Source organism: Larus michahellis, chromosome 10, assembly GCF_964199755.1.
Source record: "Larus michahellis chromosome 10, bLarMic1.1, whole genome shotgun sequence".
Classification (NCBI taxonomy): Eukaryota; Metazoa; Chordata; class Aves; order Charadriiformes; family Laridae; genus Larus; species Larus michahellis.
Genome location: NC_133905.1, coordinates 18,648,607 through 18,662,557, shown reverse-complemented (window position 1 = coordinate 18,662,557; position 13,951 = coordinate 18,648,607). Strand labels below are relative to the sequence as shown.

The window sequence follows — 13,951 nt, the reverse complement described above, 5'->3', positions numbered from 1 at the left end:
GCATGGCACGGTGTCCCAGGGGACCGTGGGGCTCAGCTCCCTTGTCCCCAGGCCTCCCCCAAGGGAGGTGGCGTGTCCTCGGGGAGGAACAGCCTTGCAAATCCATCATCAGCCACACTGACTTCAGTCCTCCTCTGGGGAGAAATCGAGCAAAATTGGGGGTGTCCTCTTGCCAGACTTTGTGGGTTCAGCAGGGAGGGCACTTCCCTCTCAATGCCATTGCTGCTTCCCTGTGAAATCCCAGCAAATTTAATTCCAGCAAAAATAATGGAGAGAAAAGGTGATGCTAAAATAAAAAAAGGAGGGAGATGATACCCGAAGGTCTGAATGGAACTAAATAGCGTGCTTTCCGTCTTTTCTTTATTTAGCTTCAATTTTTATATTTAAATTGAGCAGGATCTAGCTGAAATGGAGTTAGTTCTGATGGACAATGCCTATTCAACATAACTGGGGCTTATTCACAAGCCTTATGCCGGCTTTAACTACGGCAAGAAAGAAATGAGCTTCCTATTCATTTTGCTTTCACCTCAGCTCTACTATCTGCCTAAACAGATTTTGGATTTCCAAGTGGTTTTTAACAAATGGGAACATCAGAAAGTTTTCCTGGGGGTCCCTAGGGCTCTCAAAATGTTTGCAGAAGTGAAGTTTTCACCTTTCGCCACCAGCAAGGGCCATGGGGTTTATCCGGGGACAAGCGTTCAAATCAGCAGACGATCTCAGTTGGGTATCGCAGGCAGAACAACACAGAAATAAAGCGATTTTCCATCTTTAGTACTGTGTCTATGGCAGGGGATGATGCTTAACTCACAGCTGAGGCCAAAATCCCCTGGGTTGTGCTGTTCTCTGGTGGGAGCCGTTGGAGCCGTGCCCAGGTCCCGGCTGGAGGACCACGTTACAGACTTCATTTTCTGCTTCGCATCAGCCAAGGAGCTGTTGGTTCCCAGTCTGTAACGTGACAGATGAGAAGTTTTGCTATCACTGCTCCTCCCGTGGTTGGAGAGATGTACCTGGTGGCAGTACAATGTCCATCAGGGCCTGGCATCCACCCCTGGGGACATCCGTGCAAGCCCTGGTCCTTGTCCCCATTCTCCCTGCAGGACGCAGGGCTGGTGCGATGAGAAGTGGGATCGTGTCATTTTGTCCCCCTCCGAACCCAACGTCATCGCTTCTCCTCCTCCGTAGGGACACAGTTTGCAGGTGAAGGTACCGCTCACCCCAAGATCAGCCCCCCGGCACCCGCCCCCCTGCCGGGGAGGTCCTTGGGGAGGGCTGGGAGCGAGGGGACGATGGTGGGAGGCTGCGCACCAGCCTCAGCACCCTCCGGTGCAGGGAGAAGCACGGCGCAGGTGCCGGCTGCAGGCAGGGGCTGCCACTCGCTGCTCAGCCCGCTGGGGAGATGTGGGGAGGAGAGGGAGGAGGGAAAGAAAAGGAAAAAAAAAAAGGCCCCTAAATGTCAGCAGCAGATGAAGGGTGTTGGAAAATTTAATCTTCCAACTTTCTCAACTAATGTGACATTTGGATTTCCTCCCGATAAGCTATCAGCCCCAGAAGTTTCTTTCTTTTGCCTTTTCTTTTTTTCTTTTTTTCTTTTTTTCTTTTTTTCTTTTTTTTTTCCCTTCTTCTCTCCTCTGGCTGGTAATTTAAAAATAAATGGTCTAGAAAGATCTCTAAACAGTACCTTTGGCAAAGATTAAAAAAAGCGAAGGGGGATAGGGGAGCAGGCTGGCGGGAGAGGCTGATTGTTATTTATAACCTGGGCTGCTATAAAAGCAGGAACGTGGCTGGAGAACACACTGTCTCCCTCCCCGGCATTAAATTGCCGCATTTCAGGAAAAGCTGAGATACTTAAGAAGGAGAAAGGCCCTATTGCACAGGCCTGGAGTTTCTCAGCCATGTGCCGGGGGCTCGCATTTATATTCATTATTAGTAGCAATCACGGCGTGCTGATAGGAATATTTTGCTGGCTTTTCCAGGCTTAACATTTTCCTGGGAAATTTAAAAGGATGTGTTGGGATCTCAGTATATCTCACGATATATCCTTGGTCGGGCGTGTGAGGGGCAGGACTTGGGATGCAGGGATGCTGTCGGGGTGCTGCGGCTCACAGGAGCTCTGCCAGTGCTGGGGGTACCAGGAGGAGCACCGTGGGGGAAGGCTGTGGCTACCCGGCTTTTCCAGAGCTGCGAAACCCCAGCTGGCATCCCGGAGCGGCCACCGGCACCGCTGGCCAGATCGACCCTGCGTTTGTCATCAGTGCTGCCATTTAAGCAGTCATCATTAGCTGTGATGGCTCGTTCCCATGGAGATGAGCAATGAACAGGGGTGTCTGCATCCGCAGGAGCCGCCTGGCCGAGGCATCGCTGCTGTGCCAGGTCACATCCCCAGATCGATCCGTGGCTCCAAACCCCGTCACTGGTGGGGACCCCCCTGATAGCCCGTGGCCGGGCTGTCTCTCCCCAGCCAGCACCAGCCTGGATGCGATGCGGGGCAGGGACCTGCCGAGAGCGTGGCAGCCTCCAGTAAAGCTGCTGGGTGGTGCCACTGGTGCTCACTGGGTTTGGGGGCATCTCTGGGTTTTGCCCCCTGTCCATCATTTTGGGAGACTCAAGAGAAAACGCTGTGACTGGCAACCCAGCTGCTAAAGCACTGAGGATGGCAAAGGCTCTCAGGGCATGATGACTTCTTGCTGAAGCAATAAATATGTATAATATTGATATATCGCCATGGAGTCGATTTCTAATGGTGTGTAGCAAATAATATATTCAAACTGTAGCATCTATTTGTGTTACGTTGTACATATTGCAACAGATAAATAGATGTTTCCAAATTCTTTTGAAATGTGATGATGAGAAATGCTGCAAAATCTGGCTGGGGGCCTGCCGAGATGCTGGCACTTAAACTGGTGTAAATCCAGGAGAACTTGAATCATCTTCTCCTTTGCTCTAATATAGATTTAATGCAGAATTTCTTCCTCTGGCCTTGCCAAGGTGGCTCCTTGTAGCCCCAGCCTAGCACCGAGATGCTCCCATCCCTGCCTGGGCTGGTGATGGCGTTGCCTGCCTTCATCCAGCTGGAAATGACCCCATTTCAGGGGCCAAATTCAGCCTGGCTTAAACAGGAATAACTTGGTTGAGGTCGGGAGATTTATAGATAAAGGATAAGCGTAGCTTGGATAACATCAGCTCTTTCCGCAGGTCTGTTTGCCATATAGGTGTCAGTGATGCATGAAGTGTCCTACGTATAGATAGCTGTATATTTGTCTCCGAGATCTATACATATGCCTCTTTACAGCTACAGGAATGAGAGCAGCCAGACAGCGCTCAACCTGGCAGAATACAAATTAGCCCCTCAGAAGTGGGTGATATAACGGAATAATGATAAACAGAGGAGCGGTAATTGTATACGGTAGCTCCAGCTCGGGTGAAGTGGGGAATAACCATGGGGGAAATAGGGAGGGATGGATTTTCCCGGCTGCCGGCGGTGGTGGGGGCAGCGGATGGGCTGGACCCGGGCAGGCTGCCCCGAAGATGAGGAGGTGTCACCAGGACTTTGCTGGGCTCAGGGAAAAAAAAATGTTTTGGCGTCAAAGCAGAGTTTTTGGTGCTGCGGGTGCCCTCGGGGCCATGGTTGTGTCAAAAAAAAGCCTGTTTTCAGCAGGCGCCTCTAAATCACTGGCTGGTGCTCGGAGAGGTTGGCAGGGACGAGGTATTGTGTGCGCAACCGCTTTCCCCCGGAGACCTGAGCCCCACATTGATGGCAGGCTTGGGGCTGGATCCACTCGTAGCCCACGGCCCGGTACGCACAGGGTGCCGGCTCTGCTGCGGCATCACGGCTTTGCAGGGTTCCAGCAGTCGGGTTTGCGCCTTTTCTCTGGATTTACGTGAAATTGAGAGTGTAATCTGGATTTCGATCTTGACAACGTGGCTCAGGGGAGGTGGGGATGGTCCCTGCCCACCTCCCACTTGGCTACTGTGGCTCTAATTGAGTTCAGTATCTTTCTGGACGGCTGGAGCCCCCACGCCAGGGTCAGCTCGGCAGCATGTTTACGCTCGCAATCCATCGGCTGGAATTAAATCCCAAACCTTGCATATCAATCCTGTTATTCTCCCGAGCTGTGGCGAATGGTTTGGCCACCCCTCACAATGTCAGGGGAATGTCACCGCCTTGGTGGCTGGCCGGAGCTGGCAGCAGGGGAGGTGGCATCTCTCGGTGTCATCTGTGGAGGGGAAAGAGGGAGGAGGTCAGGATGGGTTTTGAACAAGCTTCAGAGTTTATTTCCCAAACACATCATTTTCCTTTAAATGTATGGCTTTCCCCATGAGACATTCAGATCTTTTGTCCCCTGGGTTTTGTCGAGAGGTGTCTGGCTGGTGGGAAAGGTGCTTACGCTGGGCCATGGACGACAGCAGGATGGGACCGTCCCCTACCCCTTGTCCCCACTGGTGCTGGGGTGCTTTGCTGTGGGATGGCATGGAACATCCCTCCGGGCAGCCATTCCCGTCCCCGGCACGGCACCGCACGAGCCCTGCCTGGAGCTGCTCACGCTTCCAGTCACGTCCGCTGTCGTTTCTGCGGGGCTGATCTCTGCCACCGCAATCAGACGGCCTTACACCGGCCCCAGGATCGGCACTTCACTCGGGAGGAGGCACAAAGGGAGAGGCACTGAGCTGCTTCTCGAGGGGAATTCACTCCCTCGCCAGGTGGCTCGTCAGCCGGATCCGCTCCTGCTCTGCCGCACGTCCGCTTCCCCTTTCCCTCCTGCAGCCAGGAGCAGGGGAAGGTGGCCAGAGCCGTCCTGTGCCCCAGTTTGGGCTTGCCATGCCCCATGTCCCTGCCCACGGATGGGGCAGGCAGCTCTGCCCCTCTTCAGCAGGGATGTTGCTCCGGGGGCACACAGGGCAGGTGCTGCAGCATCCTCATCCTCCTCCCGACCCCGAGCATCTCACAGCCAGCTGCAAACAGCCTTCTGCAGCCACTGGGCCTGTGGCAGGGATGCAGCAGCTCAGAGCCAGGACCTTCTCCAAGCTTCCTTTGTTCCCAGTGGGATGGTGGAGGCAATTTCCCCAGCTCAGTATTACCCCCAGTACCGGTACCATACTGGCAGCAGGGCCCCGGGAAGGGAGAGGAGGGCTGGGAAGGCGAGGGAGCGCATTCCAGCGCCAGCAGTGGGGAATTCACCATCTCTCCACCATAATTAAATATTGTTTGCGTTGCTTATTGACAGAGCGCTAAGCTGCACTCCGTTTTAATTTGTTCTTTGATAGTTGCCTTTTGCTGCTAATTGATTTTCAAGGCTTTTTTTTGATTTGGGTTTTTTTTTTGTCTGATTTAATACCTGCGTACTACCAAAGCTGGAGAGACAAGTGTAACCGGTGTTCGCCTTCGTGCCCCTCCGTTCCTGGCACCCCCTCCCCTCTGCCCCCGGGGTCGGCGTGGGAGCCGGCAATGCCGGTCTCTGCAGGGGAATGTTTGGTGATGGGCTTTGGGCAGCCGCATTCCCTGCGTGCATCCAGGTCTGGCACCCCCGGGTGACCCCGTGTGCTCTGCTCCTTCCCCAGGACGATCCCGACGGAGAAGAGATCGAGAGAGAGAAGTCCAACTCCTTGAAGCTGGAGTTCACCGACGACGCCAACTTCAAGACCAAGGTTAACTATTCGTACGCTGCCGTGCAGATCCCCACGGACATCTACAAAGGCTGTGAGTGCCACTCCTCACCCGCTCCGCTCCGCTCTGCGCTGCCAGGCTGGGCTCAGCCTCCACCTCTCCTGCTCAGGGTGCCACAGTCCTGGGGACTGTCACCCTGGGGTGCCCTGCCTGGGTCTCAGTGCTGGGACGGCACTGAGAAGAGGCAGAGTCACCATGTTAGGACAGAGGTGACACCGTGACCCTCCCCAGGGATCTTCAAGAGCTCAGCACGGGCCATAGAGGCAAATCGGGCGTTAGGGATTGCTGTGGAAAGGATGGAGACTAAAGGAGAACTGGTAATTATGGCACAGGGTAAAGTTCTGCGGCGCCCACACGGCTGTGATCCTCCCCTGTAGAAGAGCTCAGCAAAGCTCGAGGAGGTTCAAAGCGGGCGCCGGAGACGATCAGAGGGACAGAGCAGCTCTGTGCAGGAGCAATTACAGAGACGGCAACTCCCAGCTCGTAGAAGGGAGTGAGACAGGGCTGAGGGGTGGGAGAGGGTGAAGCAGGGATGATTCCTCACTGGTTTTGGGCTGCTGAGGGTAAGAAAAGGAACAGCATCTGAAATCCTGTGGTAAGGCAGCAAGGGTGATTGCAGGACAGTGTGACTGGGGCGCATGGGCTGCTTCAGAAAGGGGGACCGGGTCAGTGGGCCAGCCAGGAGCGGGCAGGGAGGGATGGGTGGATGAATAGATGGACGAGTGGATGGAACAGGACGTGCCACACCAGCTTTCAGTCCCTGCCGGGAGGTGACACAGTCCCTGAGCTTCCAGAGCTCACTCCTACCTCGCCCTGCTGCGGTGGCACATGGTGACAGTCGGTCTCCATTTCCCTCTAGTGGCTGCTCTGCGCTGAGCTGGGCACCGCTCCCGGCTGGAGATCATCCTCCAGCACCCGTGGGACCCATCCTGCGCCCGACCCCAGACCCTGCTGTTGGGGGGCACCCCTCATCTCCCCATACCACCGAGGGCACCGCTGTCCCTGCGCTCCCTTGCCTCAGTGGCACTTGCCGAGGGCTCCCAGCTAGTCACGGTGGTGACGGGGGCTGAGCTCACATTCCTACGTGGGCTCGTTACCGGCACGGCCGTGCTCAGAGCCGCATCGGTGTGACGATTTCACCGCGGCAGCGGATTAGAAATTTGCAATTAGTTTTATTACCCAGCTAGCGCAGGCCAGGCAGCTAATGAAGCACATCACGCGAGCAGGGGGCGGGTGAGCAGGGTGGGCTGCGCGGGATGAAATATTCATTACTCCTCGCCCCTGCTCTCCAGCCGACGCTGCGGCTCATGCCCTGCCCCGGCCACATAAATCACCCCACTCACCGTGGGATGGGAGCAAATTGGAGATTAACGTGCTCCGTGGACTCACGACCACTCAGAGAGGGATGCTGGAGAGGGGACAGGGCAGTGGGGGACCCCAGAGGGGCTGCGGTGCATGGGCACAGAGATCAGACCCTGCCCAGCAACACGGGGGTGCTCCGAAAAGCCAGGGTGCAGAGCAGGGTGCTCAGCCACTGCACCCCAGAGAGCGGGTTTGGGGTGCGGGCATGGGGCTGCCTGTGTGCCCCCTCCTGCTGGGGACACCGGCGAGCATGGCCGGTCCCCGCAGAGCCACGGGCAGGGAGCGTCTCCCCGGTGGGACCCGGTAGAGAGGCACTATCACTGCCTGGCACACTAATTAAAGCACTGCGGAGACGCCCTCCGCCGTCACCCCTCGCTACACACACAAATTACATCCTATATGTGTTTTATTTACTGTGCCGTTTTTAATTAAATCTGCAATCGCTCGCTGGCGGGGCGGTGCTGGGCTCACCCTGATGGGGACAGGGACGAGATGGGGACAGGGCCGAAGATGTCACCAAGGGCGAGGGGCTGACAGCTCTGACCTTGACCAAGGGGGACAGGAGCCATCTCGACCACGGGCACAGCCTCCGATCCGATGAGCGATAGCTCGTCACCATGCTCTCGAGGAGAGGGTAGGGGCTGTGTGTGCGCGCAGGGAGGGTGTAGGGGTGACATTCATGCGCAGGGAGGGTATAGGGGCTGTGTTCACGTGCGAGGGTGGTATAGGGACCGCAGGGATGGTTACGGAGGCTGCGTTCATGTGTGGGACTGGTATAGGGGCCGTCTGTGTTCACAGGGCACCTTTCATGCACAGGCACGTATAGGGGCTGGGTTTGTTTGCAGGGATGCTGTAGGGGCTGTGTCTGTTCAGGGGGGTGATATGGGGGCTACATTCATGCACAGGGAAGGTACAGGGGCTGCATTTGTGCACAGGGAGGATATAGGGGCTGTGTTTGTGAGCAAGGAGGGTATAGGGGCTGCATTTGTTTGCAGGGAGGGTATAGGGGCTGTGTTTGTTCACGGGGAAGATACGGGGGCTACGTTCATGCGCAGGAAGGATATAGGGGCTCCATTCATGCTCCCGGGCAATATAGGGGCTGTGTTTCTGTGCATTTGGCACAAGCCTGGTGTAGCTGATGGGCCCCAAGGGGCCTGCGGGTGCAGGCGCTTCCAGGGCTGTCGGGGATGTGTCAGTGACACGGTGCCCGACCGGGACCGGCGGCACTGCCCAGGGCTGCTCTGGGCAGGCAGGAGCCTGGCAGCCTGCTCACAGCCCCTTCTCCCGCGAAAAACCACGTCCTGTGACAGAGCCAAACAAGAAATCATCCTAAGTACCCAGATAACAGCCCTGTGTGCCGGCACGGCACTGAGAAATAGTCGGGGAGATATGGCCAGAGTAAATCGCGGTTTGAAGGCACAGCTGCCCGAGGGAAGAAGTCTTCTTCAGCCGTGGTGCTGGGATGAAGGGATCTGGGATTCACCCTGGGTGACACCTGCCCGTGTCCCGCCAGCACCTGGGGGCTGTGGCGAAAGCTTGAAAGGGTGATGATGGTGTTTCAAGGAGGGACATGTGTGGGAGAAAGCCTTAGGAGAGCTAAATATACTACTCAAACACACGTCGGCTCCCCAGCAGCCCTATACCGGTTGCTCTGCCTGATGCCAAGGAGAGGGGCTGCTCCCGCGATCTCCTGCATCCCAAAAATGCATTGGGGGTCCCCCAGGAGGGAGCCTGGCCTCGGGGTGCTGCCGGCTGCCCGCTCCCCCATGCCATGGTCCCGAGGTGGCCCAGCATGGGCTGCTGGTGGACACTGTGGGGCTCCCCACACCTGCCCAGGGCTCGGGGCACCCGTGGCATTTGGGGTGCCCCGAAGGGCCCTGTGAGCGCGGGAAGGTCCCGCTGTGCCCGAGGCAGCCTCCCCGCCAGCCAGACAGCCCTGTACCTGCCTCGCCATGCCGGCCCCCCCGCGCTCTGCCAGCCCCCCTTGATTAATCACAGGCTGGGGCTGCTGGCAGCTTATCTTTTGCTTTAATAGCTGAATAATTTAAAACCGCTGTTTGCCGGCATCTTAATTGCTTTTGCGTCAGGTGCAGTGGCCAGCAGGAATGCAGAGGGGGGCCCGGGAGGCTCCGCGTGTCCCCGCGGGGACACAACCGCTTGGTTTCTCAGCTGGTGGCTGTCCCTGTGGAGCGGGGCTGGCACGGTGGCGGGAGGAGCGGGGCGTTTTGCCGGGAAGGGGGTGGGATGGCAAGCTGGCTGTCCCCAGCAGTGGCTGTCCCTGCCCCAGAGCCAGGGGACGGGGATGGTGAGTGCTCGGGGGAGCCCTGGAGGGTGGCCCCTGTCTCTGGGGACAAGGGACAGCAGGCTGATGCTGGAGCCCCGTGGGACCAAGGGGGGATGCGGGACTGGCTGCAAAGCCCCTATGGGCTCCTCCATGGGGAGGGGCAGAGGGGACACAGGGGGAACACCACCTCTCCCTCCCTGCCATCACCATGGGGACACCATGATCCCTGTCACCCTCAGCCCCCCCCAGACTCCACTGCTCCCCGGCACTGACCCGCCGCCCCCGGCTCTGTCTCCTGCAGCCACCGTCATCCTCAATGAGCTGAACTGGACGCAGGCGCTGGAGGACGTCTTCATCGAGAACCGGAAGGAGGATCCCTCCCTGCTCTGGCAGGTGTTCGGCAGCGCCACCGGCGTCACCCGCTACTACCCCGGTGCGTGGCGGGAGGCGGCGGGGGACTATTGCCAGGGTAGGGGGGCTGGCCAAGGGCAGCCGGGGTCCTTCTCACTGTGAGATGCAGGCGAGCATCCCCTGGCACCAGCCCTGGGAGCCACCCAGCACACGTAACCGTGCTGTGCCAAAGCCCATCGGTGTGAGCTCCCCACCGGAGCATGCCACTTCCTTGGCCGTGGGCATCCCTCTGCCCTGTCCCCTGTGTCACCCTGTCCCCCACCCCGGGACAGCCGCGCTTCGCTCACCTCCTGCCTTCCCCCCGCAGCCACCCCGTGGAGAGCCCCCAATAAGATCGACCTCTACGACGTGCGCAGGCGGCCCTGGTAAGGGGGAACCAGGTGGGATGGGGGGTCCCTTTGCCAGCCCTTCCCGGCCGGGAGCAGCCAGCTCCCTCGCCTTTTCATTTCACCCATTGTTGGCATTGGCAAACGGGCACCGTAACACGGGCAGGGGCATCCGAACTGTGGCTCTCGGCTCCTGCTCCCCTCTCTTCCTGGGAAGGCAGAGCGGGATGGAGAGATAAAACCTTGGATACAGATTAAGTGTGCAGAGCTGCCCTTCGCCCTCGTCCCACCTGCAGCCGCGGCTCTCAGCGCTTGGTCCCGGCCAGCATTCCCATCCAAATGGGAAAGCAACCGGCTCTTGGAAACCAGGAGCCGGGCGGCTGGAGAGAGGCGGGCAGGCAGTGCCAGGCTGTGGTTAAGCGATAGCTGCAAGCAGCCATTTAGCCACACACCGAGTGAGGCGGGATTGAATCGCTTCCCCTTAGCCCAGGTAGAGGTGCTGGCTTGGCAGCCCTAATTATCAACTGCTAATTATCATGCTGCCGGGAGAGCTGCGGCCCCCGTTCTGCCCACGTTGCTGCTTAAAAATGTGGGCACGGAGAGGAAAGCGGGCACAGGTCTCCAGCACGTGCCCGGGAGCCCTGTATCCCAGGGGATCATCCCCTGCCCTCCCCCTGCCTGCGCTGGGAGCTGCCCCCGCTCCTTGTCAGAAAATTAATGGCCCTGCTACTATGGTTAATTGTCTTTGATTGCTCCACATTAATTATTAGCTATTCTCTGCCGGGGCGTCCGTGCAGGCTATTGGCAGAGGGGGAACTGGCAGGCTGTTTCGGGGGGGGCTGCTGACGCATATGGGGGCTACCAAGCCCAGCTAGCCCCGCTGCCTGCCCACTAGCCAGGTTGGCCACCCGCTTGCCCACCCAGCCATGGAGGAGCAGCAGCACCCTTCGTGCTGGGGGGCCGCACATCCCCGGGGACAGCCCTTTGGGGTCCTCTCCTGCCCTCATGCCGGGGTCCGGTGCGGCACACAGCCCTCGCTGCACCACTGCCGGGCCCAGCAGGGGCCACGGTGCTGCCAGCAGCCCCAGCAGGGTGGCCCGCGCCACTCGCTGCCTTCCCCTCCTTTGATGAATGGCACTATTAACCACAGCCTTCTCCCGCGGAGCCCGGGGTATTCATCTGAGCGGGGCAGCCAGAGATGGATGCGCTGCCACAGCCCATTACAGGCAGCATCTTAGTTGGGCTCCTCGCCGTGCCGGCAGCCCAGCCCTGGGGAGCGGGGCAGGCACCGAGCCCCCCGTCCGCACCAGTCACAGGGAAGCCTGCGGGCAGCTGCCTGCCCATCCTGCACCCCAGCGCGAGGGGGGGTGTTGGCGGGGTGCGACACCCATGCTAGGAGGGCCCCACGTGCCAACATCCCGCATCCCGCCTGGGTAATCACTTGTAATTAGGGAACATCAGGACCTGGGATTAGTCCTCCCCAGTAATGGTGAGTAATTGATACTAATAACACACTAATTAATTCACGTCAGGCCTGATCCTGATCAAGCCAATAATGAGGCTCCCTTGGACTTCAGCCATGGCAGGATCAGGCCCCCTGCAGTGGGACGGGGAGGCTGGGCTGTGCCTGGCCATCGCTGGGATGGGTGCTCAGCACCGTGCTGGCTCTGTCCCACACAGACAGCACAGCGGGGCTGGGAGCTGGTGCTTCGAGGGGTGACGAAGGGTTCCCTAATTGTTTTCAGGGGGGAGGATTTACGTAGTATTATTATTTTTCCTCCTCATTGCTAAAAATAACCTAATCAGCCTGGCCTTTGAAGCTACCAGGGGGGTAAATAGCATCTTAATATGGATGTGTGTGTCAGCATAATCAGCGCGCAGAAAAGGGCCTGCGATGATGGAAGAGTTTAGCATTTAGAGCTCATTAGGCTGATACGGTACCGAGCGGCGGGTCCCTGGCAGTCTGCCGTGCCGTGCCGCATCCTTGCCTCTGCTGGCCTGCCACCGCCTTGTCCTTGCTGCTCGCCGCAGGGTGGCTGCAGCCGTGGGGTTTGTGGGTGCTCGTCACGGCTCCCCAGCTGCCTGCGCCCTGGTGCAGCTTTGCTCTTGGGCTGCAGCCAGCAGGGTTGGGGTCGTGTCCCACCCCCCCAAAATAAGTCGAGCCTGCTGACCCCCCTCTGCACCCCGCAGGTACATCCAAGGCGCCTCCTCCCCAAAGGACATGGTCATCATCGTGGACGTGTGAGTACACGGGGGGGCTGTGGCCGGGCTGAGCCAGGCTGGGACAGTGGCACAGCTTGGCGGGGTGCCACTGTCCTGCTGGTGGCCCTGGAGAAGCTGTGTGGGACATTACTGCTGGGGAGCCCTGTGCCCCCTTGCTGCCAAGCCCCCAGCACCCCTCTCTCCTGCCAGGAGCGGCAGCGTGAGCGGCCTCACCCTCAAGCTGATGAAGACCTCAGTCTATGAGATGCTGGACACCCTCTCGGATGACGACTACGTCAACGTGGCCTCAGTGAGTGCCACGGGGTGGGCGGCTGGGCTGTGCCCCCCAGGCAGCTCCCAGCTCCCCATCGTGGGAGCCCTTTGTCCCCAGACCCACCTGGCCGGGGCTCTGCAGAGAGAGAAATGTCTGGGTTTTTTTCCTTCTGAACCACCAACCTCCGCATAAGCAAGGAAACGTCTACTCAGGACTCAGCAAACGAAAGCCACCTCTGTCACAGGGCATTTGGCAGAGATGCTCCCGGGGCCATCCCAACCAGCCACCAGCCAGTGACATCATGCCCCCCCATGGCGATGTCACCAGCCCGTGACCTCACGCAGCACAGTGGCCGTGCCACCACATCTGTGCATCGCTGGGCACCCAGCCCATGCCGGCCCTCCCCTGTCTGGTCACAAGCGCGCCGGCGCTAATTAACGTGTCTGGCCCGGCTCCGTTAGCTGGATCGCTGCTCCGCTAATGAATGGGCCCTATTGCCAGCAAATGAAGCCGTGAGCGAGAGGCAGCACCTGCTCCCGCTGCCGTCACGGCACAGCGCGGCCGCTTGCACAAGCCGGGGGGTCCTGCAGAAGCGAGGGTGTGGGTGAGCTGTGCCGGGCGGCTCAGTGCTGGATTTGCCCCAAGCTAAGCCCTGGTCTCAGCGTCGGCCATCCCTGGGACGTGGGACATGGGACGCTCTGGCTGCCTGCCGCCCATGGGAGCTGAGTGTGGGGGACAGTTTGTGCCCAGCGGGGGCTGCCTTTGTGTCCCCGTCCCGTTTCTGCAACCCGCTCTCCTCCCTTTTGCCTCCCAGTTCAACGAGAAGGCGAAGCCGGTGTCGTGCTTCAAGCACCTGGTGCAGGCCAACATCCGGAACAAGAAGGTCTTCAAGGAGGACGTGCAGGGGATGGTGGCCAAGGGCACGACCGACTACAAGGCTGGCTTTGAGTATGCCTTCGACCAGCTGCAGAACGTGAGCTGGGGGCCGGGCTGCAGGCTGGGGGGGACAGAGTGGGGGACCCATGGGTGCTGGGGGTGATGGGAGAGCTCCGAGCACCCGGCTGCTGCCCTGTGCCTGGGGCTTCGACATGCAGAGGGCTCCTTGTCCTCCCTTGAAATGCCATGGCGGGGACATCCCACCCCCAGCACACTGTAGACAAGGTTTTGCTGGAGATGCTGCCCCTCTGGGTTATTAAAAGTTAGCAGAGGGGGCTGGATGCAGCCAGACATCATGCCAGAGGCAAAATAGAGATAAATGGTGCTATTAGGTGCCGAGCAGCAATAGCTACAACATCATTTCCAAGCAGACAGTGTCCCTTCTCCTGCCCGTTCACCCTGGCCACCCTCACCCTGGAGAAAGAGGCCAGGAAGAAGAGGTGGGTCAGGGCTAGCCCTCCTGGCCCACCACCGTTCCTTCCTGGCCACATCCA

General features: G+C 58.9%; 1 protein-coding gene across 2 annotated transcripts in view; it reads left to right on the top strand.

The window, feature by feature from the left end:
* Window positions 1-13,951, top strand: part of CACNA2D2 (calcium voltage-gated channel auxiliary subunit alpha2delta 2) — a 225,481-nt gene that overhangs the window by 194,231 nt on the left and 17,299 nt on the right. For both annotated transcript variants that reach the window (XM_074603248.1, XM_074603249.1), the window contains exons 6-11: window positions 5,557-5,695; window positions 9,610-9,741; window positions 10,027-10,084; window positions 12,236-12,286; window positions 12,458-12,557; window positions 13,336-13,494. In XM_074603248.1, coding sequence (XP_074459349.1) covers window positions 5,557-5,695; window positions 9,610-9,741; window positions 10,027-10,084; window positions 12,236-12,286; window positions 12,458-12,557; window positions 13,336-13,494 — 639 coding nt within the window. The remainder of the gene's footprint in view (window positions 1-5,556; window positions 5,696-9,609; window positions 9,742-10,026; window positions 10,085-12,235; window positions 12,287-12,457; window positions 12,558-13,335; window positions 13,495-13,951) is intronic.